The sequence below is a fragment of the Amphiprion ocellaris genome, chromosome 13, assembly GCF_022539595.1.
Source record: "Amphiprion ocellaris isolate individual 3 ecotype Okinawa chromosome 13, ASM2253959v1, whole genome shotgun sequence".
NCBI classification, from domain to species: domain Eukaryota; kingdom Metazoa; phylum Chordata; class Actinopteri; family Pomacentridae; genus Amphiprion; species Amphiprion ocellaris.
Window position 1 is genome coordinate 24811046 of NC_072778.1, and position 27786 is coordinate 24838831.

The 27786-nt window shown below is 40.8% G+C and overlaps 1 protein-coding gene across 2 annotated transcripts in view; it reads left to right on the forward strand.

The window, feature by feature from the left end:
- abca1b (ATP-binding cassette, sub-family A (ABC1), member 1B) overlaps positions 1–27786 on the forward strand; it is a 62938-nt gene that overhangs the window by 11182 nt on the left and 23970 nt on the right. For both annotated transcript variants that reach the window (XM_055016788.1, XM_055016789.1), the window contains exons 4-14: positions 8761–8902; positions 10454–10572; positions 15342–15463; positions 17151–17354; positions 20602–20691; positions 23421–23661; positions 24837–24976; positions 25160–25276; positions 25385–25576; positions 26414–26619; positions 27604–27780. In XM_055016788.1, the coding sequence (XP_054872763.1) occupies positions 8761–8902; positions 10454–10572; positions 15342–15463; positions 17151–17354; positions 20602–20691; positions 23421–23661; positions 24837–24976; positions 25160–25276; positions 25385–25576; positions 26414–26619; positions 27604–27780 (1750 nt within the window). The remainder of the gene's footprint in view (positions 1–8760; positions 8903–10453; positions 10573–15341; positions 15464–17150; positions 17355–20601; positions 20692–23420; positions 23662–24836; positions 24977–25159; positions 25277–25384; positions 25577–26413; positions 26620–27603; positions 27781–27786) is intronic.

The window sequence follows — 27786 nt, forward strand, 5'->3', positions numbered from 1 at the left end:
AAATCATGATATTTCATCAAAATCACTTTTATGCTACGTGTTTCATTTAAACATTACCCAAAAAAACACCAGAGGACTTGTCCGAACCTGCCAGCACCTAATTCCTTCAAGCATATCCTTTGAACAATACCTAACAAAGAGTCTGTCCCTGAACACATCACAAGGATTAAACCCTCTAAACCACAAAATCTGCTTGCAGATATCAAATACATGTTTTCTGTATAAAAGAGAAATGACGGCATTTGTGAGTCAGAAAAGAAAAAATCCACAGAGGAATTATTATATTTTAAACATTCTAACAGTGCTTGAATGTATCATCTGTGACAAATGTTTCCATGAGAAAAATTAAGTAAATCTGAGACTAAAATATCTAATAGCAATAGCTTTATTCTACATGAGCCATTTTAAAAATCATCAAAAAGTAAAGCATTTGCTCAAACCAGACTTTGTAAAAACCTAAAACTTCTTCACCCCTCAGCACAACTGATTCTCCATGACTGACTCAGCTGTGACCAACAGCAGAAATAACGCAGTGTTTCCACAGAGAGACTGAGAGGAAAATCAAACATTTGGATCATTAAAATAAAAACAGCATGGATCAGAAACAGTAAACAGAACAGCAAGTTGTTGGAGATACATTCAGCATGGTGACAATCTTTCTACAGCTGATGAGCAGAGGAGAGAGGAGAACTACGTAGAGGCTGGAAACATGGAAATAGTTCATTATCTATAGTTTAGTAGGACAAAATGACCACAAGGAGACACAAAAAAATAAAAATGAGACTTAAAATGACCACAGAGCGACAAGACTGTCTCCAAGAAACAGGAAACCACCAAAACGAGACAAAAACAAGGAAAATAAAATTAGAAAAAAAGACAAAACATTTAAAAAATGACTCAAAAAGACAGAAAGAGAAAACAGTGCAAAAAATAGCCAAAATTAGACACAAACAAGACATAAAATAAAGATGAGACAAAACGACCAAAGACAGAAGTGAAATGAGAAAAATGAGACAAAACTGTCTCTCTGTAAAAATCTAAATAGTTATACTACTGTTCAAAAATTTGGGGTCACTCAGACAATTTCACGTTTTCCATGAAAACTCCCACTTTTATTCATATGCTATCATAACTGCACAAGGGTTTTCTAATCATCAATTAGCCTTTCAACACCATTAGCTAACACAATGTAGCATTAGAACACAGGAGTGATGGTTGCTGAAAATGTTCCTCTGTACCCCTATGGAGATATTCCATTAAAAATCAGCTGTTTCCAGCTAGAATAGTCATTTACCACATTAACAATGTCTAGACTGTACTTCTGGTTCATTTAATGTTATCTGCATTGAAAAAAACTGCTTTTCTTTCCAAAATAAGTACATTTGTAAGTGACCCTAACCTTGTGAACAGTAGTGTAAGCATCTATTGTATGTGGAGCCTCCATTTTCTCTAGTGTTGGTAAAACTTGTGGACACTTGGAAAATGTTGAACATGTTGATTTCAGGACTTCAAAGTTTTTTCTTTTCTTTTTTATTATTTCTGTCATTCTTAATGTGACATTTCTTAAGATATTTCTGAGTTCTGTCTGCTTCTTCATGGTTGTTCTGTTTCCATAGAGGTGCAGAACTTTAAATTATAGTGAAAAATGAAACTGAATCTGCTCTGAGGGTTAAACAGGACACAACAAAACCTCAGTAACATCAGTACAAACAGACCCAGAAAGTATGTGAAACGCTTAAAGAATCAGACAGCTGAGGTGATGTCGAGTCTCTGCTGAAGTCGGTCAGTGTGTTGCTCAGCAGCAGCTTCAGGGCATGGTTTTTTTTTTTTTGCGTTAATGAAACCTGACAGACGGAAGCACTTTGATCGTCAGTTGCCTTTGTTCTGTGGTGACGGAGCTCCCTCCATCTCAGACTTCAGCTGTGACCCCGAAAGCAGAAGCTAGCAGCGCTTTCAGTTCTGCTGCAGATACTTCTGCAGTGATTCATGCAGCATGTGAGCGGCAGCGTGTTGAAACTTGTCGCTCTGCAGTAACGCAGGGATCTCAGAGAAAGTTCTGGCAGATCGCAGACAAGCTGGGAGATAATTCACTTGGTATTTAAGAGTCAGTTTTACGCAACAGTGTTGAGGCTTCTTCAGGTCTGATAGACGTGATGCAAACAGGTCTGGACATTCATCAGATTAATCTACTGCAGTCCACACATTTTCCCTAAAGCCCAACTCTGTAATGTTTTCTATTTGCTCATTTATTACGTTTCTGCCAAACTTTAAAAGGAGGTGATCAGTCAAAGTCAAAGTCAGCTTTATTGTCAATTCTTCAATATGTACATGACATACCAAGAATCGAAATTTCGTTACTCTCTCTTCGTGCAACAGTAGACATTAAATTAACACTTAGAAAATAAGATATTAAAGGGCAAAAAAGAACAAAGGAAGCAAAATTAGCAAAATCTTACTTCTCTTTCAAACAGTTGTTTACCTTGTTAGTTAAAAACCTCCAAACCTGCCAGTGGGGTTCAAAGACATGTTATCTCTAAAATAATCTCCAAAAGGACGCCATTCTTGGGCCAGAAACTGTAACAACAACAAGATTTTGAACTTTCTGTTGGCCCTTGAACATATCGTGCAAAGTGTGGTTCCATCAGGAAAAGTAACCACATCTGGGCTTAAAGTCAGATATCATCAAAATGACTTCATTCTACACGTCTGACTTGAAGAATTGCAAAGAAGTGACTGTTTGGTCTGTTCAGATTGTGTCAAAAAAAATTCTGAGCATTTCGGAGCAACAGAGAAGCTGTAGTCAACAGTCGTGACAAAAATTTTAAAGTTAAGAACAATTTCAAAGTTATATTGCATTGGAAAGATGAAACTGAAAAGTTTTCTGTGGTCTGGAGTTAAATAGAAGCGTAAAAATGACTTCAGTGTAAATACAGAAATAAATGAAATATAAATACATCCCAGTCATGAAAAGTGACATAATTAAAGTCTTGAGTTTATTTCTGCATTTCTATATGTTCAATTCTCTGGATCCCAAAAAATGCTGGCGGCGTTTAAAAAGACAGGTTTTCGCAAAATGACACCATTTATCAGCCAGAAATGGCAAAAACAGAAAGAATAATCAGATTTTTAACTTTCCAACTGTCTTTAAACTGTTCATCTATCATGTGTGGTCCCATCAATAAAAATAATGACTCTGAGCGCTCAAAGATCAGAGAGGAAGTGTCATAACAGACAGTGAGAGGAAAATAACAGACTCAAGCAATAAAATAAATGTAGGAAACCGAAGAGGAAGTTGTTGGAGACACATTCAGCATGGTGAAACATCTTAGCAGAGAGGAAATGATGCTGTCAACGTGGAAATAGTTAAAAAATGTGTTGTATTTCGAGCCTCTGTTGTTGGTAACATCTGTGGACACTTGGAAAAATGTTATCATAAATTCACCTTTTTAAAATGGTTTCTATCATTCTAACTGCGTCATTCTGCTCAGAAGATATTTCTGAGTTCTCTCTCCTTCATGGTTGTTCTGTTTCCATAAAGATGCAGGACTTTTTCCTGTCATGAAAAATGAGACTGTTTGGGGCTTTCAGGGATTTGAGGGTTAAAGCGCAGTTGAAGAAAACAAGAACAAGAAAAGCACTCAGAGAGCCCAGTACTCCGCCAAGGCTGCTCAATCGTTGTATCATTTCCAACGATTGAAATCTTGATAAGATTTGTGGCAGAAATCACTGCAGCATAGAATGTGTCCATTTAATATAGATATACCCACAGACTAAATGATCTTGTGCTGAGCACAGGTGTATGTTATGCATGTGTACGTTATGTACAGATACCAAATCACGTGACCTAAATATGTAGTGGGCAGCGGGAATTGATGGGACTCAGAAACACCCCCACAATTTAATCAATTGTTCCTTGTATCATTTCTGATGGTTAAGTCCCGATAAGTCCTCAGCGGTGGATTTAAAGTAGGATCACAATCATGTGATCATCAGCAGGCAGCTGATGTAGTGTTCACTTGTCATGGTTACAGTGACGCCGTGCCGCTATCTCTCAATGATACAGAAATCTTTAACAAATCCGTGGATTCAGACTATAAACTGCATCACTGCCAAAATCTAATCACTTGGTCCTTGTGTCATTTCTGACCTTCCCTCAAAATGTCATCCAAATCCGTTACTCCGTTTTTGAGTAATGTTGCACACAGACGGAACAGCAGATAGACAAATCTGCACCAATCGTCACATACAGTTGTGGTCAAAAGTTTACATACACTTGTAAAGAACATAATGTCATGGCTGTCTTGAGTTTCCAGTTATTTCTGCAACTCTGATTTTTCTCTGATAGAGTGATTGGAGTGGATACTTCTTTGTCACAAAAAAACATTTATGAAGTTTGGTTCTTTTATGACTTTATTATGAGTTAACAGAAAAAGTGACCAAATCTGCAATGCTAATATTTGGTTACATGTCCCTTGGCCATTTTCACTTCAATTAGGCCCTTTTGGTAGCCATCCACAAGCTTCTGGCAAGCTTCTGGTTGAATCTTTGACCCCTCCTCTTGACAGAATTGGTGCAGTTCAGTTAAATTTGTTGGCTTTCTGACATGGACTTGTTTCTTCAGCATTGTCCACATGTTCTTAATGGGGTTTAAGTCAGGACTTTGGGAAGGCTATTCTAAAACCTTAATTCTAGCCTGATTTAGCCATTCCATTACCACTTTTGATGTGTGTTTGGGGTCATTGTCCTGTTGGAACACCCAACTGCGCCCAAGACCCAACCTTCGGGCTGATGATTTTAGGTTATCTTGAAGAATTTGAAGGTAATCCTCTTTCTTCATTATCCCATTTACTCTCTGTAAAGCACCAGTTCCATTGGCAGCAAAACAGCCCCACAGCATAATACTACCACCACCGTGCTTGACAGTAGGCATGATGTTCTTGGGGTTAAAGGCCTCACCTTTTCTCCTCCAAACATATTGCTGGGCATTGTGGCCAAACAGCTCGATTTTTGTTTCGTCTGACCACAGAACTTTCCTCCAGATCTTATCTTTGTCCATGTGATCAGCAGCAAACTTCAGTCGAGCCTTAAGGTGCCGCTTTTGGAGCAAGGGCTTCCTTCTTGCACGGCAGCCTCTCAGTCCATGGTGATGCAAAACACACTTGACTGTGAACACTGACACCTGTGTTCCAGCAGCTTCTAATTCTTGGCAGATCTGCTTTTTTGTGGTTCTCGGTTGACTCTTCACCCTCTTGACCAATTTTCTCTCAGCAGCAGGTGATAGCTTGCATTTTCTTCCTGATCGTGGCAGTGACAAAACAGTGCCATGCACTTTATACTTACAAACAATTGTTTGCACTGTTGCTCTTGGGACCTGCAGCTGCTTTGAAATGGCTCCAAGTGACTTCCCTGACTTGTTCAAGTCAATGATTTGCTTTTTCAGATCTGTGCTGAGCTCCTTTGACTTTCCCATTGTAGCATTTGTGGGCGTTTGTATCCAACGAGCCCTATTTAAATGGCCTCAGAGAAGTCACTCATAATCACTCACAAGAAGTTAAGAGGCCATGCTATGAAGCTCAGTTCATTGACACAACTTTCTAAGTCGCCAAAATTGCTAATTCATGTTGCTGTATGTATATTTTTGACCCAGCAGATTTGGTCACTTTTTCTGTTAACCCATAATAAAGTCATAAAAGAACCAAACTTCATGAATTATTTTGTGACAAAGAAGTATCTGTTCCAATCACTCTATCAAGAAAAAATCAGAGTTGCAGAAATAACTGGAAACTCAAGAGAGCCATGACATTATGTTCTTTACAAGTGTATGTAAACTTTTGACCACAACTGTAACTCTGTCGTTCCTTGGTGGAGTAATAAAAACTTTGGAAAACCAGAAATATGGAGTATTGTTTTGAAATGCTGTTAGTGAAATAGTAAAGCAGCTTCTCCAGTCACTGTTACTTTGAGCTGTTTTCATTTATTTGTGTGAAACTGCTTTAATTCCAAACACTGTTTTATAAATGAGCTTTCCTGAGCTGTGGTCCGCTGCAGCTGATTCACTCAGATATTTTGTCACCATCAGTTATTTTCATGATACGAAGAGATGAATGTGTGGAGTGATGAAACCAGCTGAGCTTCATCAGTGACTTCACAGATTGGTCATTATTCAACCGGATGTTGGTTTGGCACTGATTGACCTAAAGAGGGTTCAGCAGCAGGATGGTTTGCAGTTCGCTGGGGTTTGTTCTGATGAACTGTCCTCCTACCAGCGCAGGAGGGACTCTGTAAATCAGAGTGAATCTGCCTCTTATCTTATCTCTGTTTTGATTAGAGAGCAGTTCGCTGGTGATCATAAAGCTTCTCTGATAGCACCGTCTTCGCTCCGCATAAAGCTGGTGGTGAGGGGGGTAAAGTCTGATCTCTGACGGCCTCCACCCTGACCAATCACAGCTTATCTACCTGCTGAGTCCAGGTGAGCGTGGCTCCAACACAACAGGGAGATAAAGAGAAGATGTCCTGAACATCTTTCAGATTAAATCTAAATCCACGTGTTGCTCAGCAGCTGCATCACATGAGTTAACCCTCTGACCTCCAAGGACCTTCTGGAAACACACAACCATCTTCTGAGGACAATGATGAAATATGAAATATTAATGTTCCTGTCACACAAAGTTAAACTAGCACAAACGGCAAAATTAACAAACATATGCACAAAATGGCCCCAAGAACATACGAGGGAATTCAACAATACAGTAAAGGGAACCAACAAGCAACACAAAGTAGATGCACAAATAACACAAACGGTTAAAAACTACCACAGAGAGACAGAGCCAGTAAAAAGAATATACACAGAGAAATTCCTTTTAGTATTTATTGTGCAAAAATGTATAAATGTGGAGTCAACATGTTTCCAGGTGTCCACAGGTATAAATTGTAGCTCCTCACTGGAGGCCTGCCTTCATGTCAAACCTCTGCAGATGATCCAGAATGCAGCAGCAGAAACGGGTCCTGTTCAGATCACTTCACTGGCTCCCAGTTTCTGCCCTTATAAAATTCCAAACTCTGACACTTGCTTTCAAAAGTAGAATAAAAACAGCTCCCTTCTACCTGAACTCTCTCATCCACATCTACACTCCCTCCATCTCACTACGCTCGGCCAACAAAAGGTTCCTGATCCAACCACCAGAACAGGGCTGGTCCATAGCTGGACTCTTCTCCTCTGTGGTTCCCCGGTGGTGGAACGAGTTACCAAACTCTGTTCCAGCTGCAGAGTCCCTCTCATTCTCTAAGAAAAGACTAAAACCCAGCTCCTCACTGAACACCTTTCCATTTGACAGACTGCAAAAATATAAAAATCCTACTACGTCTGCACTGCCTGTAGACACCACGGTCCTATTATCATACTTGAACTTCTTTTATGGCTCTTATCCAGGTTGTTTTCTCCTGACTAGATCCTTGCTTGTGTTGTATCTACTCTCAGATGTGTGTCGTTTTGGATTAAAGCATCTGATAAATGAAATTGTAGAATTGTAGAAAAATGGAAGCTGTACATACTATAGTTCAAAAGTTTGGGGTCACTTACAAATGTCCTTATTTTTGAGAGAAAAGCAGTGTTTCTCATGAAGATAACATTAAATGAATGATAAATCCAGTGTAGACATTGTTAATGTGGTAAATGACTATTCTAGCTGGAAACAGCTGATTTTTAATGGAATATCTCCATAGAGGTACAGAGGAACATTTCCAGCAACCATCACTCCTGTGTTCTAATGCTACATTGTGTTAGCTAATGGTGTTGAAAGGCTAATTGATGATTAGAAAACCCTTGTGCAGTTATGTTAGTACATGGATAAAAGTGTGAGTTTTCATGGAAAACATGAAATTGTCCTGGTGACACCAAACTTTTGAACAGCAGTGTATATAACTATATTTTTACAAACTGTACACTCTGAGAGAAGCTTTTGTCTCTTTGTGGTCATTTTGTCTTATCTTTGTCATTTTGTATTTTGTTTTTGTTTGAATTAGTTTTGTTTGGTTTTCTGTCTTGTTTGTGCTGTTTTGTGTGTCTTGTTTTCTAGTTTTGTTTCTGTTATTTTGTGTCACATTTTTCTCATTTTGTATCTCATTTTCTTTGTTTTGTGTCGCATCTTGGTTGATTTATCTCTCTTTCCACCATCTTGGTCTTTTTGTTATTTTGTGTTCGTCTTAGTGTCATTTTGTGCCTCATTTTTCCTCATTTTGGGTCTCGTTTCTACCATTTTGCATCTCTTTTGGACATTTTTGTGTCCTTGTGGATATTTTGTGTCATTTTGTGTCAATTTTTGTCTCATTTGGTGTCTCATTTTTACAAGTTTTGTGTCAGTACTAACTCATCAGTTTATGAATTAATCAACCAATGAAAGTACTTCATCAAAAGAAACACTAAAGAGAGTCCTCAATGTGAACAATAATTAGAAAACTCGCCAACAAATGTGCAGCTTTAAGAGGAAATAATCAGCACATTGATTATCAGTACTGAGTGGCTGCAGGTCAATGTTGCTGCGATATGTTCCACTACTATAGACTAAAGAACCACAGGAGTCACATGCTTGTGATTGTAAACGCTGCTTTTCTGAGCGACTACATCTCCCATCAGTCTCAGCTGCAGCAGAATAGTAGAAGCCTGACTGGAGCTGCTGAACACACAGAAGTCATCTTTAAAACATTCCAGGTTTGACGGTGCATTTGTCATGTTGCTGATTCTTTGTCTTTTCGTGTCCGCAGGTCATTTTCCCAACAAGGCGATGCCGTCGGCAGGAACGCTGCCCTGGATCCAGGGCATCCTCTGCAACGCCAACAACCCCTGCTTCAGGAACCCGACCCCGGGCGAGTCACCAGGCGTCGTGGGCAATTTCAACGACTCCATGTGGGTGTAAAGCGTGATTCTGAGAAACAGGAAGTGCTCATTCAGAAGTTTCCACTTTTCTTTTTACTGCCTCTCACCTGGAGGAACTTTATCAGTGTCGTTAACGTTTGTAATGTTTGAACAATGGAAATGAGACAACGTGCAGCAGGTTTAGCTGTTAGTCTTCCAGGTGATCTCACCTGCTCAGACTGTGGTGGTTTGGTGTCTCTTTGTGGTGCTTTTGTGTCTCTGTGGCCGTTTCTTTGTCTTTATGTGATTTATTTTTTTGTGTGTGTTTCTTTGTGGTTCTTTTGAGTCTCTTTGCTGAGATTTTGTCTCACCTGTGGCTGCTTGTTGTGGATTTGTTGTCTATTTTGTGGCGCTTTTGTGTTTTGTGGTGTTTTTGTGTTCTGTGGGAATGTTGAGTTTCAATTAAATTTTTTCAGTTCAATTTTATTTATATAGCGCCAGTTACAGTCAGATTGTCTCAAGATGCTTTACAGAACCCATAGAGAAAAGCAGTGTTTCTGTGTGATTATTTTGTGTCACATTGTGGCCACTTTGTTCCTCTTTGTTGTAGTTTTGCGCTTCTGTGTGGTTGTTTTGTTGTCTATTTTGTGGGAATGTTGAGTTTCTTTGTGATCACTTTGCGCTTTTTGAGGTTTTGTGTCTTTTGTGGTTTTGTGCCTTTTTGTGGTTGTTTTTTGCCATTTGGACAGTACTGATTGGTATTTTGGGGATTATACTTGAGATTCTAGTATAAAAACTGAATCTTCTCTGCTGTGACAGCAACGGTAGATTCTGTTCTTAGCTCAGTCTGCCTTTCATTCTTAAAGGACAAGAAAATGTAACTAACCCAGAGGCAATTCATGCGTTTAAACAATTCTTCCTTACCACCAAACATAGACACGTGTTAAACAACAACACAAATCAGATTCTAAAGCTTGATGATCACTTAATTCACCAATCACTCCTGACCAATCAGCCCTGGTAATAAGCAAGAAAACCATTCCATTGTTAGGCTGACCGGGTCTTACTTTGCTTTGTTGTCCCCTCAAGAGAGAATGAAATAGTGTGAGGTGAAGCTCAGGCTCTGAATTTGGATGTTATTGACACCAGTTTAAACAAAACTGCAAGAGGGGACTGTTTTTGAAGTCTAAAAAGATAGATCTGGATTTGGAAGTTTCTCTTAATGCACCACTCACATGCACAAGTTAGTCCCTGTAACCTTGTCCTGTCATGAACTAACCCCAGAACTGTCAAGTGATTGCAGTGAAAAAGTTTGCTGTGAAACTTTTGTGTCTCTGTGGTGTTTTGGTGTCTTTGTGGTTCTTATGTATCTCTCTTTATCGTAGTTTGTGTTTGTGTTGTTTTTATGTCTCTTCGTGGTGCATCTGTGTATCTTTGTGGTCGTTTTGTCTCTTTGGACCTACATTTTTCAACATTTTCTGACATTTCAGAGACCAAACAGCTGATGGATTTATCCAGAACGTAACTGATGTCTGGTTTAGATGTGACACTTTGAAGCTAACGTTAATTTACCAGGACTGCCGTGTTTGTTTTGTTTTGCAGAATTAATCGTCTGTTCTCAGACGCCAAGAAGATTCTCCTCTACAGTCAGAACGACAAAAATCTGGATGGCTTCAAGGAGCTGGCTCGAGCTCTGCAGGCGCTGCAGAGCAGCCGCTCAGGTAGGAAACTGAAACTGTCCTCAGTTATTCTGATCCTGCTGGAAAACCTTCAGAGTCTTCTCTGTGGAAACAGCACCACCATGGAGAAGGAGAAAGAACTCTGACATGTCTTCTGTTTGTGGTGTATGATGCAGCTAGAATGACAGAGAAAAGAAAAAAATCTTTGATTATTTATTTAACTAAAAATATAAAAACAAAATCTGAAATCATCCTGTCCAACATTTTTACCAACGCTGGAGAAAATGGAGAGGACACAAACTCTAGATATTTAACTCCTTACGTGTTTCTAGCCTCTGCAAACTTTAAAAGACCATTTTGTCACCTTTCTGTTGTTGTGTGTCTCATCTGTGTTGTTTTCTGTCTTTTCATGTCTGTATCTGAAAGTTTGTCTCCTTTCTGTCATTTCATTTTTGTTAATTTGTATCTCATTCTTCTTTTGCGTCTCGTTATGCAGATTTTTTCTGTGTTCTTTTGTCTCCACATGCTTTAGATATTAAAATAATTACATTTTTACATCCTTTGCAAGCCTTTCCTCTGTACTCTGCTCCTCAGCTGTAGAAAGCTGTTTCACCATGCTCAATGTATCTCTAACAACCTGCTCCTCTGTTCACTGGTTCTGAGCCGTGCTGCATTGTTTTAGAATTCCAGTGTGTTTAATTTTCCTCCGTGTCTCTTTTGTCATCTCCTTCCTCTTCACAATTTGTACCTCAGATTCCACTAAGTTCCCTGATGGATCTGCACGTCACGCACGACACATTCAACGGCAAAACAAACTGAAAAAAACGAAGCTATAAAATGACAAGGACGAGACACAAAACAACAGGAAGCAGAACTGTCTCTCAGAGTTTGTTAAAGTAAAACTCAGTAAATAAATAAATGGTTAAATATCTCTAGTATGTGGAGCTTCCATTTTCTCCAGTGCTGACAGCAGCTGTGGACACTTGGAAAATGTTGGGCATGTTGATTCCGGGGTTTTCAGTTTTTGTAAATAAATACAAAAGCGTGTAGCCTGTGGCAGGATGAATGTGTTTTTGTGTTTTAATCCAGCGTGGGCTGTTCCGGCTGCTCTCAGATCAGCAGCAGCTTTAGAGCGACGAGTCTCTGCAGAGCTTTCAGGGCTCAGCAGGTTCTCAGCCGTCCTCCTCTGCTGCTGGTTTCTTCAGGCTCATTGAACAAAAAGAATTTAGCTCCTTTGTGCCTTAATTTGCAGTTGTGTGTCGTTGTGGGGGGGCGTCTCTTTGCTCTACCTGCTGCGACCTGCCGGCTCTCCTCCCACCGATGGAGGCTCTTTATTCTGATCTGATGAAGCTGCTGGTCAGAATGATGAAGCAGAGACGAGCTGCGGCAGGTTTACCTGTTGGTGTCTCAGCTGATCTCACCTGGTCACACCGCGGTCATTTATTGTCTCTTTGTGGTTGTTTGGTATCACTCTCCGGTGGTTTTGTGTTTTATTGTAAGAACTTTTAGTGTCTTTGTAATAGTTTTATTTCTCTTTGTGGTACTTTTAAGCGTGTTTGTGGTCATTTTGTGTCTCTTTCCTGTTGTTTTGTGTGTGTTTGTGGTCATTTTGTGTCGCTTTCTTGTTGTTTAGTGTGTGTTTGTGGTCATTTTGTGTCCCTTTCTTGCTGTTTAGTGTCTGTTTGTGGTCATTTTGTGTGTCTTGTTGTTTAGTGTCTGTGGTCATTTTGTGTCTCTTTTTTGTGGTTTAGTGTCTGTGGTCATTTTGTGTCTTTTGTTTAGTGTGTCTGTGGCCATTTTGTGTCTCTTTCTTTGTGTTTAGTGTGTGTTTGTGGTCATTTTATGTCTCTTTCTTGTTGTTTAGTGTGTGTTTGTGGTCATTTTGTGTCTCTTTCTTGTTGTTTGTGTGTGTTTGTGGTCATTTTGTGTCTCTTTCTTGTTGTTTAGTGTGTGTTTGTGGTCATTTTGTGTCTCTTTCTTGTTGTTTGTGTGTGTTTGTGGTCATTTTGTGTCTCTTTCTGTTGTTTAGTGTGTGTTTGTAGTCATTTTGTGTCTCTTTCTTGTTCTTTAGTGTGTGTTTGTGGTCATTTTGTGTCTCTTTCTTGATGTTAAGTATCTGTTTGTGGCTGTTGTGTTTCTTATACTTGTATGTGTCTCTTTCTGCTAGTTTTGTGTCTTTGTTGGTTTTGTCTCTTTGCCCTTGTTGGATTGACTTTCTTAATAAAATTGTTAGCGGTCAGCTCATTTCTGATGTTAGTGAGGATCTTTGTCACCGTGTGACTCTGTTGGGCAGCAGCGGTGGAATGTGACTGGCCGGCCCTGTGGCCCCGCCCCTGCAGGTGGCGGTCAGCGTGCGGCCCGTGTTTGTGTCGTCCTGTCATGTTGAGTTTGGTGCCGCTCGGCTCAGCGGCATCACGCTGCGTGTCACTGAGTTCGAACTGCAGCTGAACAAACGTTTCAGAGCACAACTGTGTAGAGGTTCATCCAACTAACACACTGCTCCGTGGAGTCTGCTGCTCTGTGTGTGTGTGTGTGTGTGTGTGTGTGTGTGTGTGTGTGTGTGTGTGTGTGTGTGTGTGTGTGTGTGTGTGTGTGTGTGTGTGTGTGTGTGTGTGTGTGTGGGTCTGTCTCCCAGTAACCAATAGGAGGCAGGTATGAAGTTGACTCTGCAGGAGGAAACTGTTCCTCATTTGACCAATCACAGTGAGCTGCTGATGTCAGACAGTCACTAACAATCACTTCACACACACTGATTTTTGTCCCTGTGAGGCCTCTGTACCTTGTGTAGTTATTATCAGATTTTAACCCTCTGAAACTGTCTCATTTTTCTTCACTGTGGCTAATTTTTCACTGAAAAATAAAGTCCTGCACCTCTATGGACACAGAACAACCATGAAGAAGGAGAGACAAGTCTGCAGGCAGTGTTTCCATAGAGCAGAGAGGAAAATCAGACATACTGGATCAATAAAATAAATGCAGCATGGCTCAGAAACCATGAACAGAGGAGCAAGTTGTTAGAGATACATTCAGCATGGTGAAACATCTTTCTACAGAGGATGAGCAGAGTAGAGAGGAAAAGTCTGGTGAGGCTGAAAACCTGGAAATACTTAAATATCTATAATATATGGAGCCAAAACAACCACAAAGAGACACAAAACAATAAAAATGAGACTCAGAAGAACAAGAAGAAGACATAAAATGACAGACAGGAGACAAACCTGTCCCAAAGAGACATGAAATGACAAAAATCAAGTACAAGAATCACTTGAAGCAACAATGTAGAGACAGAAGATGACAATAGAAACTGAACACTAAGTGGAAGAAGAGAAAGAACTGTCAGACTGAGAATTCTTCACTGAGGTGCAAGGACTTTATATTGTAGTGAAAAATGAGCTACAGTGAATAAAAATGAGGTTTACACCCCTGAAAGAACCTGTGAGGAGCAGCTTGTCCTTGTTCATCTTCAGCCTGTTGGAACCTGCCGGTGGGCGTGGCCTCTGCGTGGGGGGTTCGTCCTCACGAAATGTCAGCGACGCTTTGCTTCATGTTTCCTCTATAGTGGAAAGTTTGAGTTGCAGACGTGTGACAACATGCAGCTCTTGACATCTAAACGTGACCAACATCCAGCTGCTCCCACTACCGTGCTAACAAATAGACACGCCCCCAAACCCAAATATGGTCAAAGCTTCCCTCTGACAACCACAACACTAATTTTAGATGCCGACTGGATCAGTGTTCAACAGTCACACCACAATTAGCGAATATGTTAATATGTGAAATGTGACTCTGTTAACATGATGTCATGGAAAGATTTCATATGAAATGTGTCTTTTTAGAAAGTGTTTTCAGAATGTATTACTGTCATGTCATCTGTCTTATAATTCAGTTTTAACATTTTTGTTCTTTATTATTTTGTATTCGTTGTGTAACTGAATTGCCTGAATCGCAGTCTCATAATGTTTTATTCCTGGTTCAGCTACACAGAACACAGTATTATTACAAAACCACCACAAAGAGACACAAAATAACCAAAGCTGACAGAAAAACCAGAGACTCAAAACAAACAAGAACAGACACAAAACCTCCACTAAGAGACACAAAACAACCAAAACCGACATATAATCACCACAAAGACACCCAAAACAACTAACACAAAAAAATAGAAAGAGATACAAAACATCATCCAGACTGACAATGACCACAAAGACACACAAAACGACCACAACGACACAGAAAATGACCATCAGGACACATACAGTGACCAAAAATAGACACAAAACAACCCAAAAAGACATGCCAAACCAGAAAGAGACATAAAAGGACCACAGCAAGACACAAAACCACCACAAACAGACACAAAACCACCACAAAATGACCACAAAGAGAGACAAAGCATCTTCATCTGACATTTGAGTGTTTTTTTGGGTAAACCTCAGTCTAAATCACAGAAACATATAAAAGTGTTTTTTTTCTGCCCAGACTTGTCTACAGGTGTTGCTCCTCCACCAATCACAGAGCAGATTACCTGAAAGGCCTGTAGAGCATTTATCAGCTCCTCTCTTCTGTGTGTAATCGGCTCATTTGTGATCAGATTTTAGTGAAACTGACTGAAAACTGAAACCAGAAGTCAATTTTTCACCGTTGAGGGACGTGTCTGCCTGTCTGCGGTAAACGCTGCACCACGGTGTTTTGTTGGGACCAAGATTTGCATGGTTTCGGCAGAAAAGGCCAAGATTTACAGGAGGAGGAGGAGGAGGAGGCCGCGTCGGGTTTCTCTGACCTGCTCTGTTTGTCTGCCTTTTCTCCCACAGGCTTCAAGTTGAAGCATTTCCTTCGGGACAATGAGACTCTGTCGAGCTTTCTGCTGAGAAACGCCTCCTTCCCCGAACACAGCGTCCAGCACATCACAGAGGCCGACGTCAACCTGGAGAAGGTGATCTGCACATGCTCAGTCTGAACACCTCAGGGCAACACCAGGGAACTTTCCTCACATTTCATTCTGGAGGAAAGCGAAGCTGATTATGTGAAGTAAACATACCAGAATGTGGGATAAAATTAATACGGAGTGAGAAAAATGTGTGAGAATGCAGAACAAAACATGAAATAAAAGTCCTAAAATATAGAATATATGTAGGAATGAACAAAAATAAAATATAGCGAAGTGTGTGCAATAACATTCTTTAAATATGGAATGAAATTCAGATGATTTGAGACAAAAGTTAGACAACATAGAAGTCCACAGCCTTAAAAAAAGAGTAAATTCAGAATAATTTGCAGTAAAGGAAAAGAAGTGGAACGATAGGAGACAAAAGTACCAAAAGATTAATAAATGTCCAAAATACGGGAAAACTCAGTAAATATGAAATAAAAGCCTGAAAATGTGTATTAAGAGTCAGATGATTTATAATAAGTGTTCCCAAACATTAAATATATTTTCCAAACAATGACACAGCTCAGACGGTACAGAATAAATCTTGAAACATGAAATTAAAATCACAAAAAGAGAACTAAAATTCCAAAATCTAGGATACTATGGATTCTGTGATTTTTCATTTATTTATTTTTCAATATGGATAAAAATTCAGACGATATGAAATCAATTTCCTAGAACAAGGAATAACATTCCAAAACACTGGAAGAACTCAGAAAATATGGAGCAATAGTCAGTGATTATCAAAACTTGTTCGTTTAGCATGACCCAGCAGCAAACATCACATTGTTTAGTCATTTAGAGTTTGCAAAACTTCTCCATCATAAGCATTTAAACACATACAACACAACACAATGTGGAATAAAACAAGAAGAAACCTGGCCAGAAATCTGCTATTTGACAGTGAGATTTAGATTTACTAAGAATCTCTTTTAAAACTTGAGGTTGCTGAAACTTGAGATTAAAATGGGGAATATATCAATAAATGATAAGCCAAGTTGAAATATGTGGAATAAATAGAAATAAAGAGACGATATGAAACAAAACTTACCCAAAAAATGAGAAGTGCTAAACATAGAAAAATGAGGAATGGAGGAGTGGAATAAAAGTCAAAAGACATCAAGTAAAAGTCCAAAATACTGGGGAAAAAAACTCTGTATATGTGGAATAAAAAAACAACAGAATGTGATAAATCAAAATGAAATATGTACAATAGAAGCTAGAAAAAAATATTTAACAGAATGTAAAATAAGAATATGAAAAAAGTCAGATGATTGGAGATGAAACTTCCAAAAATTGGAGAAAATTGAAGAATACTGTAAATAAAACTCAGAATATGGAATAAAAGTCTCGAGACATTAAATACAAGTTAGAAAATCTGAAATAAAGTTTGAAAGTGAGGAATAAGAGAAAACTGAAAACATAAAATACCAGCCTTAAGATGTCACCTCAAATCTTGCAGAAGAGAATGTGGAAATAATAGTTGGGGGATTAAAAATGGAATAAATGTCATAAACTTGGAGAACATGATAAATGAGACTGACAGTATGAAAGTCCAAGTAATGAAAACAGTGAAGGAAAAGTGGGAGTGTCGGACAGATATCAGAGATATTTGTGACACCTGAGAAGAGAGAATTAAAGCGTGAGGATGTTCCTCCCTGAAGATGTCCGTCTCTGCTTTGTGTTCCAGGTCCTCCTCAAAGGTTTTGGTGTCCACCTCAGAGACATGTGTCTGCAGAAGGGCGGCCGGCATCGTCTGGAGGACTTTGTGACCATCTCGGACCAACAGTCGTCGATGCTGGTACAGGAAGTCATCTGTCGGGCTCCGCCCACCTGGCTGAACCACGCTGAGCAGCACTTCATGGACAACCTGGACTTCCTCAAACCCATTCGGGTAAAAACTCATCACTCTTATCTCTGCTGATGTCTGAGAGACGAGAGCGAATGAGTCTTTTAATAGTTTTAATTCTCAGAACCCCAAAACCAGGCCAGTTAGAAACACGTTCTTATATAAATATATCTAAAAGGACACCACTTATATCAGCTATGAACTGTAAAAGCAGAAAAACTATTCAGATGTTTCATTCTCTGCTGATCCTTGAATGTATCATCTGCGACGTGTGGTTCTGTCTGGAAAATTCTCCAAATGTGAACCTAAAGTCATGATATTTCATCAAAAGCACTTCATTGTTCATGGCTTTTTTTCTTTTTTTTTAAAAAAAGTGAAAATAAGTCGTTTGTTCTGACCAGACTTTGTAAAAAACTCTTCTTGTTGCAACTGATTCTCCAAAACTGGCTCCAGACTATAAGCGCCATCACTGCCAAAATCGAATCACTTGGTCCTTGTCATTTCTGACCTTCCCTGGAAATTTCATCCAAATCCATCTGTTTTTGAGTAATTTTGCTAATAGACAGACAGACAAACCAACGCTGATCGTCACATGACACCGCCGAGGCTCCACCTCCTTTTGCTGGAGTAATAAGGCAGTGTTTCCACAGAGCAGAGAGGATACGACAAGAGAGACAGAGAAGAAAATCAAACATAATAGATCAATAAAATAAGTGCAGCATGGCTGTAGAACAGTGAACAGAGGATGAAGGTGTTGGAGATCCATTCAGCATGGTGAAACATCTCTCTACTGATGATGAGCAGAGTAGAGAGGAGAAGTCTGGTGAGGCTGGAGACATGGAAATACTTAAATATCTATAATGTATGGAGCCAAAACAACCACAAAGAGACACAAAACAATGATAATGAGACTCAAAATGACCACAAAGCAACAAGACTGTCTCCAAGAGCCATGAAACCACCAAGACAAGACAAAGACACGAAAATGAGACAGAAAACATTTGTAGAGGCTGTAAAATGGAAATAGATAAATGTCTGTAGTATGTGGAGACAAAACGCCCACAGATTATTAATCTAACCAGATTATGGAGTCTTGTTTAGGGCAAATAGTTTGTTTATGGAGATGTTTCAGAAGAGACTTGTAGAATAAAGGGATTAGATTTTATTTGTTTTCCTAGTGGAACTAATGATAGGTTCAACTTGATAGCCCTGTTTTTACCGTTCCTGGCTGATAAATTGTGTATTTTTAAGGGTAGCATGTCTTCCTAAGTGTTGTCAGGTTTCGGCCTTCAGAGGGTTAATGTGTTCAGATCGGTTTCAACTCCAAAATGTTTGTTTCATTAGCAGCTTTAACTTCTCCCAGCGTGAGCCCACAAAAAGCCTTTTGCCTGCAGCGCTCGCTCTGTCCCTGATGACCTCCTTGAACACACTGCATTGTGTTTGCTGCTTTGACATGTAACATCGCAGTTTACAGACAGATCGTACGCTGTGTTTTGTGTATCACTCGGCTTCAGAAGAATTTAGGCAGAAATCAGTCTTTTTCAGAGGACGGCTCGGCCCTGAGTTCTGTCTGCAGGCTGTCCTCCCAGGTTTTTCCACGATAAACCGCTCTGAAAGCAGCGAGTGTTGGTCGGAGGGCGTCTCCTCAGTGCTCAGGTGACATAGCAAAGGTGTGCTGGCGTGTCCTCGGCTGTGTGGGAGGAGGCGTGTGGCGGCGTGCCTCGCCTCTTTACGGCCTCAGTTTTCGTAGCCTGGAGACCAGTTTTAAAGGTTTTGAGGCTGCAATGCAGTGGCACGTCAGAGAGGCCTCGACTTCTTTTGTCTGCACAAATCTACGAGCTGCCGACGGACTGACTGAAGCTGAAACCAACAGTCTCCCCAGCAGCACAGAAAGAAATCTGCAGTCAGAGAGAAATCACTGTAGTTCGATGTGCAGTTAGAGGACAATCAGCCGAACACCAGAGGTTCTGATTATTATAATAAAAACAGAAGAAACAGCAGTGGCTCCTAATGGACAGAGGAGTGCATGACTGAGTATTTGTTGTTAGAAAGATTTTCTCACTTCTTTAAGTTGTTCCAGGACATAATTTAGTTGTCTTCACATCTCCCATCTACTTAACAATAAAATGACAACAAAATGTGGTAGAGTATGAAATAAATCACATGGTTTGAAATACAAAACACTGGACGAACTCATGGAATATGGAATAAAATCTGAAAATGTGCAATAATGTAATGTAATGGTATACATCCCAAAATGATGAATAAAATTTAAAAAAACACTGAAGGAGATGATGGAATGATGAAAAAATGTCCTAAATAGAGGAATTAGAGTTGAAAAACTGAAAATAGAACTCATTGGAGATAGAGTAAAGGTCTAAGATATGAAGCAATGTCCCGAAATATGGAATGAAAGTCAGACAATATGAAATAGGTCCCAGAAAAAGGAATAAAACTCCAAAAACAAGGAATAAAACCGTGAAATATGAAATAAAAGTTTCAAATGAGAAATGAAAGTCTTACAAAGAGGAATTAAAATCAAAACATTGACAGAAAACTCAGAATATGGAATTAAAGTCGTGAAACACATCAGAAAATATTGAAATGAGGAATAAGTGTCTAAAGTACTGCAAACACTCACAGTGTATGGAATTAAAGTCTGAAATTATAAAATACACCACACCACAGAATAAAAGTCCAAAACTCAGAAAACAAGGAATAACAGCCTGGAAATATGAAATTAAAGCTTAAAATGAGGAATAGAAGTCCTAAAATTAGGAATAAAAGTCCAAAACACAGGAAAATGTCCAAAGTACTGAAAAAACTCACAGTGGATATGGAATAAAACTGATAAAATATTCAGAGAACAAGGAATGAAAATTGGAAAATATGGATTAAAGGTTGGAAAATGAGGCCTAAAGGTCCAAAACACAGTAAAAAGTTTTCAAATGAAGAATTAAAAGCCAAACAGTGAATGAAAACCCAGAGAATGTGGAATGAAAGTCTTGAAACATGAAACTCAGATCAGAAAATATGAAAAAAAAGTCCAAACTCACCCAATAAAACCATGTTCAATGAGGAATACAAATCTGAAAACATGGGGAAAATGTCTGAAATGATTGAATAGAAGTTGTGAAATGAGGAATAAAAGTCTGTAAACATGGAATAAAAGTTGTGAAATGATAAACGGTGAGTTTGTTTGTTTAGATGTCAGTGTCTAGTATGAATCAGATGTCCCAGAATCTGCTCTGAACTGAAGCTGAAAACAGAAACGTCTCTTTGTGTCTTTTAGAGGGACGTGACGTCTGACCCCGAGGCCGTCCAACAGGTTGCCAAGGCAACCAACAAACTCCTGGACAGTCTGGGTTTGCTGGCAGTCGAGGTAAGAAACACACACCTGGTCAACACCCGGATGGACAGATGTGTCCTCTGGTAGAGTCACAGGTATCTGGTGGACAGGTGTCCTCTAGAGTCACAGGTATCTGATGGACAGATGTGTCCTCTGGTAGAGTCACAGCTATCTGATGGACAGATGTGTCCTCTGGTAGAGTCACAGTGGCGTGATGATGGACAGATGTGTCCTCTGGGTGTCTCTGTGAGTCTTTGTGTCCCTGCAGCAGAGACAGACCTTCTTCCAGCTGAACAGAGACTTAATATTAGCGTCTTAATAGCGTGTCCAGAGGAGACCACTCAAGTCTGAACAAACAACAAATCAGCGCCTGTCCTCATCTCGCTGAGATGCTGCAGATGTCTTCATGGAGACGTTTGCAGCGTGTTGGAGGTCACAGCAGCACCCAGCAAAGTTTACCAAATTCTAACCCTGGAGACAGACTGGGGACAAACTGTGGAAAAAATGGGGGTAGGCTGAGAGCAGATTGATACTGTAGTTTGTCCCCAGTCTATTGCCTGTCTGTCCCCAGTTTGTCTTGAATTTGTCCCCATTATGTCCACAGTTTGCCCCCCTCCCCGTATGTCCCCGCCATGCCCCCAGTATTTGTCCATTATGTCCACAGTTTGTCGCCTGTACTCCTCTAATAATTCCCTAGTTTGTCCCTGTTCTGTCACCAGTATTTCACCAGTTTGTCCCCAGTATGTCTTCAGTTTGTCCACACTGTTTCCTAGTACGTTCCTAGTTGGTCTCATGTGCATGTCCAGTTTGTCCCCAGTTTTTTTTTTTTCATGTCTGTAAACTGGGCGTGAACTGGGAGCAGACTGGGAGTAAACTGGGAGTAAACTGGGAGTGAACTGGGAGTAAACTGGGAGTAAACTGGGAGTGAACTGGCAGCAGACGGAGTAAACTGGGAGTAAACTGGGAGTGAATTGGGAGTAAACTGGGAGCAGACTGGCAGTAAACTTGGAGTAAACTGGGATGAAACTGGGAGTGAACTGGGAGTAAACTGGGAGCAGACTGGCAGTAAACTGGGAGTGAACTGGGATGAAACTGGGAGTGAACTGGGAGTAAACTGGGAGCAGACTTGGCAGTAAACTTGGAGTAAACTGGGATGAAACTGGGAGTGAACTGGGAGTAAACTGGGAGCAGACTGGCAGTAAACTGGGAGTGAACTGGGATGAAACTGGTAGTAAACTGGGATTAAACTGGGAGCAGACTTGGCAGTAAAATGGGAATAAAACTAAGAGTAAACATGGGAGTGAACTGGGAGCAGACTGGGAGTAAACTGGGAGTAAACTGGGAGTGAACTGGGAGTAAACTGGGAGTAAACTGGGAGTGAACTGGCAGCAGACGGAGTAAACTGGGAGTAAACTGGGAGTGAATTGGGAGTAAACTGGGAGTGAACTGGGAGTAAACTGGGAGTAAACTGGGAGTGAACTGGGAGTAAACTGGGAGTGAACTGGGAGCAGACTGGGAGTAAACTGGGAGTGAACTGGGAGTAAACTGGGAGTGAACTGGGAGTAAACTGGGAGTAAACTGGGAGTGAACTGGCAGCAGACTGGGAGTAAACTGGGAGTAAACTGGGAGTGAATTGGGAGTAAACTGGGAGTAAACTGGGAGTGAACTGGGAGCAGACTTGGAGTAAACTGGGAGTAAACTGGTAGTGAACTGGGAGTAAACTGGGAGTAAACTGGGAGCAGACTTGGCAGTATACTGGGAATAAAACTAAGAGTGAACTGGGAGTAAACTGGGAGTGAATTGGGAGTAAACTGGGAGTGAACTGGGAGTAAACTGGGAGTGAACTGGGAGTAAACTGGGAGTAAACTGGGGAGCCCGTGGCTGCAGAGCAGAGCTGGATAATCAGAGTAAAGTTCAGTCCCACTGACTCAGATGTTGTTTTTCCGCCGCAGGTTATCACACTCTTTAAAACACAAAGTGGAAACATGTGACTGAGCGCTGTGTTTAGTTTGTGCAGATGCTGAGTCAGGAACATACGAGCAGAACGCAAACTTTACATCATAAAAGTGAAGAGTTCACAGATTTACAGCTGACAGTAAAAACATGTTTGAATCCTGATGGTGTGTCTTTGTGTCTCTGTCCTGAGGACAGCAGACAGTTAACACAAACATCTGACCTACTTTCCTCTGCAGGAGTCTCAGGTCAGCCGGAGTCTGAGGGGTTCTCAGGGAAACAGCTGCTTCGCTTCACTTCAACAACTAGAGTCAGAGCCATCATAAGCTGATTAATATTTCCATCAATCTACTGGTTATTTTATATTGTTCATAAATTCAATCCATGCACGAGATGAAAAATGCCTAAAATAGTTTGTGAGAGTATAGAGGGACTGTGGGAATCCTGGAGAAACACTGAGGACAGAGTGAACACAGAAGACAAACTGGACCTCACTGTAGAAATTAGATTTTTAGTTTAATGCTTGTGTCTTACATACGGAGGTTTTTAGAGTCTCAAAAACATTGTGACATAAAACACAGAAAATAAGCTGCAGATTCATCAGCGTCTCTGTGTGCTTTAAGGACACTTTCCATTGTCTCCAGTAGTATCTGAGGACCGATCCCTATCTGTACTGTCAGCAGTTATTCAGTGTGAGCAGAAGTCAGGTCTATTCTGAGATCATTCTCTGTGTGGACAGGGGACTTTTTCACTGAAGTGTCTTACTTCTGCCCAGTCTGACCAGTGTCCTCTGTGTCCCTGTCCTACAGCTGGCCAGTATGAAGAGCTGGGTGGACCTGAGGAACGAGATTGTGTTCCTGACGAAGAACGCCACGTCGTCACCCAGCACCATGTACCAGGCCGTGTCCCGGATCGTGTGTGGTCACCCTGAAGGCGGCGGCTTGCAGATCAAGTCCCTCAACTGGTATGAAGACAGCAACTACAAGGCTCTGTTCGGCAACCACAACAGCAGCGAGGATGAGCCGGCGGCGCTCTACGACAACTCGTCCAGTGAGTTCTCAGGGTGTCCTCTGATTGGACGTTTGTCTCACCTGTCCACTCTGATGTGCCTGTAGGTAGATGTAGATGTTTAAGACATGATGTGGACACTACAGGTCCTCTAATCACACTCAGCAGCTGTGGACCATCTTCAGTTTGTTGCTAGTATTTGTTCAGTTTGGTCCCAGTATGCCCACACTATTTCTCCAGTTTGTACTTGATATTTGTCCAGTTTGTCCCCAATTTGTTCCAAGTTTGTCCCTGGTTTGTCTTTACAATTTGCCTCACTATGTCCCCAGTTTGTCCCTACTATTTTTCAAGTTTGTCCCAGTATGTCCCCAGTTTTTTCTTCAGTATTTGTTCAGTTTGTCCATATTATGTCCACATTTTTTGTCCGGTTTGTCTCCAGTATTTGACCAGTTTGTCCCCGCTGCTTCTATAGTTGTTCCCAGGGTGTCCCCAGTATTTCTAAAGTTTGTACCTGGTATTTGTCCTCCGTTTGTCTTCCATTTGTCTGGTTTGTTGTCACCATTTCTACAGGTTTCTCCCAGACGAATGCTTCTTGTTCATAAATGGTTCACAGCAGCTGTAGAACTGACCGTCCTCTGTTGGACTGTATGTCAATCCATAGGTGTCCACTTGTCCCTCCTGAATAAAAACATTAAACAAAGAGAGGGCTTTCATTTTGAACAGTACTCTGAGACTCAACAGATGCATTTAATGAGGGAACAAACTGTTGAAGCTTTGTTTTTTTTTCTGCTTTATTTTTGGAGACTTTTTAATGACACAAGCAGAATGCAGTGGTTTTGATGCAATATTTTGAGCTCAGATTTGGTTGAATTTCCTGATGGAACCAAATGCCACAGACCAGTCAAAAATCTGCTGATTCTTTCTGAATGATAAACTGTAATTTTGTTTTCAAAAGATAGCGTGACTTTGAAACCTGCCGGCAGGTTTTGGAGAACAGAATGTTAAGTTCTCATGGTGCTTTCAAAGACAGACTCTGTGTTAGTTAATAGTCACTGTGTTCACCTGAAGGGATGATGGGCTGACAGGTTCAAACACATCTGCTGGAAAATAGCTTCATTCACAGTCAGCCGGGAATAACCTCCATATTGTGTGTGTGTGCGTCTGTTGTGTGTGTGTGTGTGTGTGTGTGCGCCTGTTGTGTGTCTGCTGTGCTGCAGCTCCGTACTGTAACAGCCTGGTGAGTAGCATGGACTCCAACCCGATGTCCAGGATGATCTGGCAGGCGGTGAAGCCACTGCTGATGGGGAAGATCCTGTACACACCGCACACGCCCGCCACGCAGAGGATCATTCACGAGGTACGACATCACAGGTCCCAGGCGGCCGATTGGTCGCACCTGGCTAACAAGTTTATTCATGGTGCTACGATCTCACCTGTCTGTCTGTGCTGCGTTCTGGTAAAACATGGTCTCACCTGCGTCAGCTGACTGTATGCGCTGCATGAAAGAGAACCTTGGTTCACCTGTCTGTGCTGCGTCCAGGTGAACCGGACCTTCCAGGAGCTTGGTGTGTTCAGGGACCTGGGCGGGATGTGGGAGGAAATGAGACCCAAAGTCTGGAACTTCATGGAGAACAGCGAGCAGATGGATCTGATCAGGGTAAACAGGCTCCGCCCACTACCTCACCTGCTCTTCCTCGCTTGTTCGTTCTTAATGATGTGTTTTATACTTGACCTCACTTGACTCTCGCTCCTGTCTGTTGTTCAGACTCTTTTGAAGAACAACGCCACCGCCAGTGTCTTCCACACTCAGCTGTCCAACACTGGTTGGACCGTCGCTGACGTCTCCAATTTCCTGTCCAAGAAGGCGGAGGACCGGCCAGCAGGCGCTGCCCTCACCTGGAGGGAGGTGTTCAACGAGACCGACCAGGCCATCATGAGCATCTCCCGCTTCATGGAGGTCAGTGTTCATGCTGCTGTGATTTATAATTCATTCAGGAGTTTTCACCAGTTGACTTGAAAACTCTATTTGACTCCATAGGAAGCAAAGTAATCCTCTGAAGTTAGAGCTTCTTATAGAGAATAAATATAAAGAAAACTAAACACAAAACTCTTTACTGACAGAATATCTGCTTATCAGCAGTGAGTACAGTTTTTTGACTTGGTTTTATCTTGCTTTTTGACCTGGTTTGGACCTGGTTTAGACCCGGTTTAGACCTGATTTTGACTTGGTTTTTGCCTGGTTTGGACTTGGTTTTGGCCTGGTTTAGACCTGGCTTTGGCCTGGTTTAGACCTGGTTTAGACCTGGTATAGACCTGGTTTTGGCCTGGTTTTGGCCTTCTCTGATGCGATTGCAACCTGTTTCTGACTCTGTTTTGGTCTGGATTTTGATGTTTTTCTGACTCACTTTTGAACCTGTTTTTTCTTGTTGTGGGACATTTTTCAGACTTGGTTTTTGACCTCTTTCTGACCTGGTTTAAGTCAAGTTTTTTTTTCTACTTTTTTGTAGGTTACCATAAAATACCTGTAAAAACCTGAAAAGTCAGTGACAGGTATTGCTTCTGGACATTAGTTAGTGCTTTTTAAAGGTTAATATCTAATTTAATACTGTTTGTGTGGTTTTGTTATGTATTATTTGTAATTCAATAAATCTGCAAAATAACAGTAAATTGTTAACAAAATTACAGTTAAAAATGTTTTTACAGTGCAGAGTGTGGTGTTTACCTGTCAACAGATGTGTACAGATCACATGACCTGACCTGTGTGTGTGTGTGTGTGTGTATGTGTGTGTGTTAGTGTGTTAACCTGGACAAACTGCAGCCGGTCTCCACTGAGGAGCGACTGGTCAACCAGTCAATGTTGTTACTGGAGGACAGGAAGTTCTGGGCGGGGATCATATTCCCAGACATCCCGCCCAACGCCACTGAGCTGCCGCCCAAACTCAACTACAAGATCCGCATGGACATCGACAACGTGGAGCGCACAAACAAGATCAGAGACGCGTAAGGAAACTCACAGATCGAAGCTGAGACACAGAACAACTAAAATGACACAAAGCAACACAAACTTGGCACAAAACAACACAAATGAGAGACAAAACTACAAAAACAACACAAACAAGACACGTGACATAAGCAAGACACAAAGGACAACAAAACAAGACAAAATGAAACAAATAAGATGCAGAACTAAATAAGTGAGAAGCAAAATTTAAAAAAACGACACGAGTCACAAACTGACAACAAGCAAGTCAAAAAACAATAAGAACAAGACAGAATACAACATAAAGGAAACACAGGAAAAATGAGACACAAAACAGTATAAGCAAAATGCAGAACAGCATACGGAAGATAAGATACAAACCCACAAGAATAATACACAAAATGACAATAAATAAAACTAAATGCAAAAATACGAAACTGCAAAATTAAGATACAAAATGACAAAAACAACACATATGAAGCAAAATGTCAAGTTACAAAACTGCAAAAAACAATAAAAAACAAGACAAAATCACACAAATAAGACACAAAAGTACAAAAAGGTAACACAAAACTACAAAAAGGTGACATAAAATAACAAAAACAACGTGCCAAAAATGAGAGAAAATAACAAAACTACAAAATATTACTAAACGGCACACAAAATGAAAAAAAAAGACAGAAATGAGTCACAAAAACACAAATGAAACAGAATACAACACAAAATAGATGACATTTTATGTTTGTAGTGACTGTAAAAAAATGTATGTTTTTTTTCTTCCAGTGTGGACACTTGGTTTAAATGTTCTGATTTGTGTCATTCTAACTGTCATGCTACACAGAAGACCATTCTAATTTCTTTCTACGTTTTCATGGTTGTGGTGATTCTATAGACTTTATATTGCAGTGAAATACTGAGGGAGGAAAAATGTCACGAGGTTCTCAGCAGCTCTTCATCACACCTGTGCTGGGCTTTAAATTCCTCCTGCCTTGCGTCCTCTTCAGGTACTGGGACCCGGGTCCTCGTGCCGACCCGTTTGAGGACATGCGCTACATCTGGGGCGGGTTCTCGTATCTTCAGGACGTCATCGAACAGGGCATCATCAGAGCGGTGACGGGCACCAAGGAGAAGACGGGGGTCTACATCCAGCAGATGCCGTACCCCTGCTACGTGGACGACATGTGAGT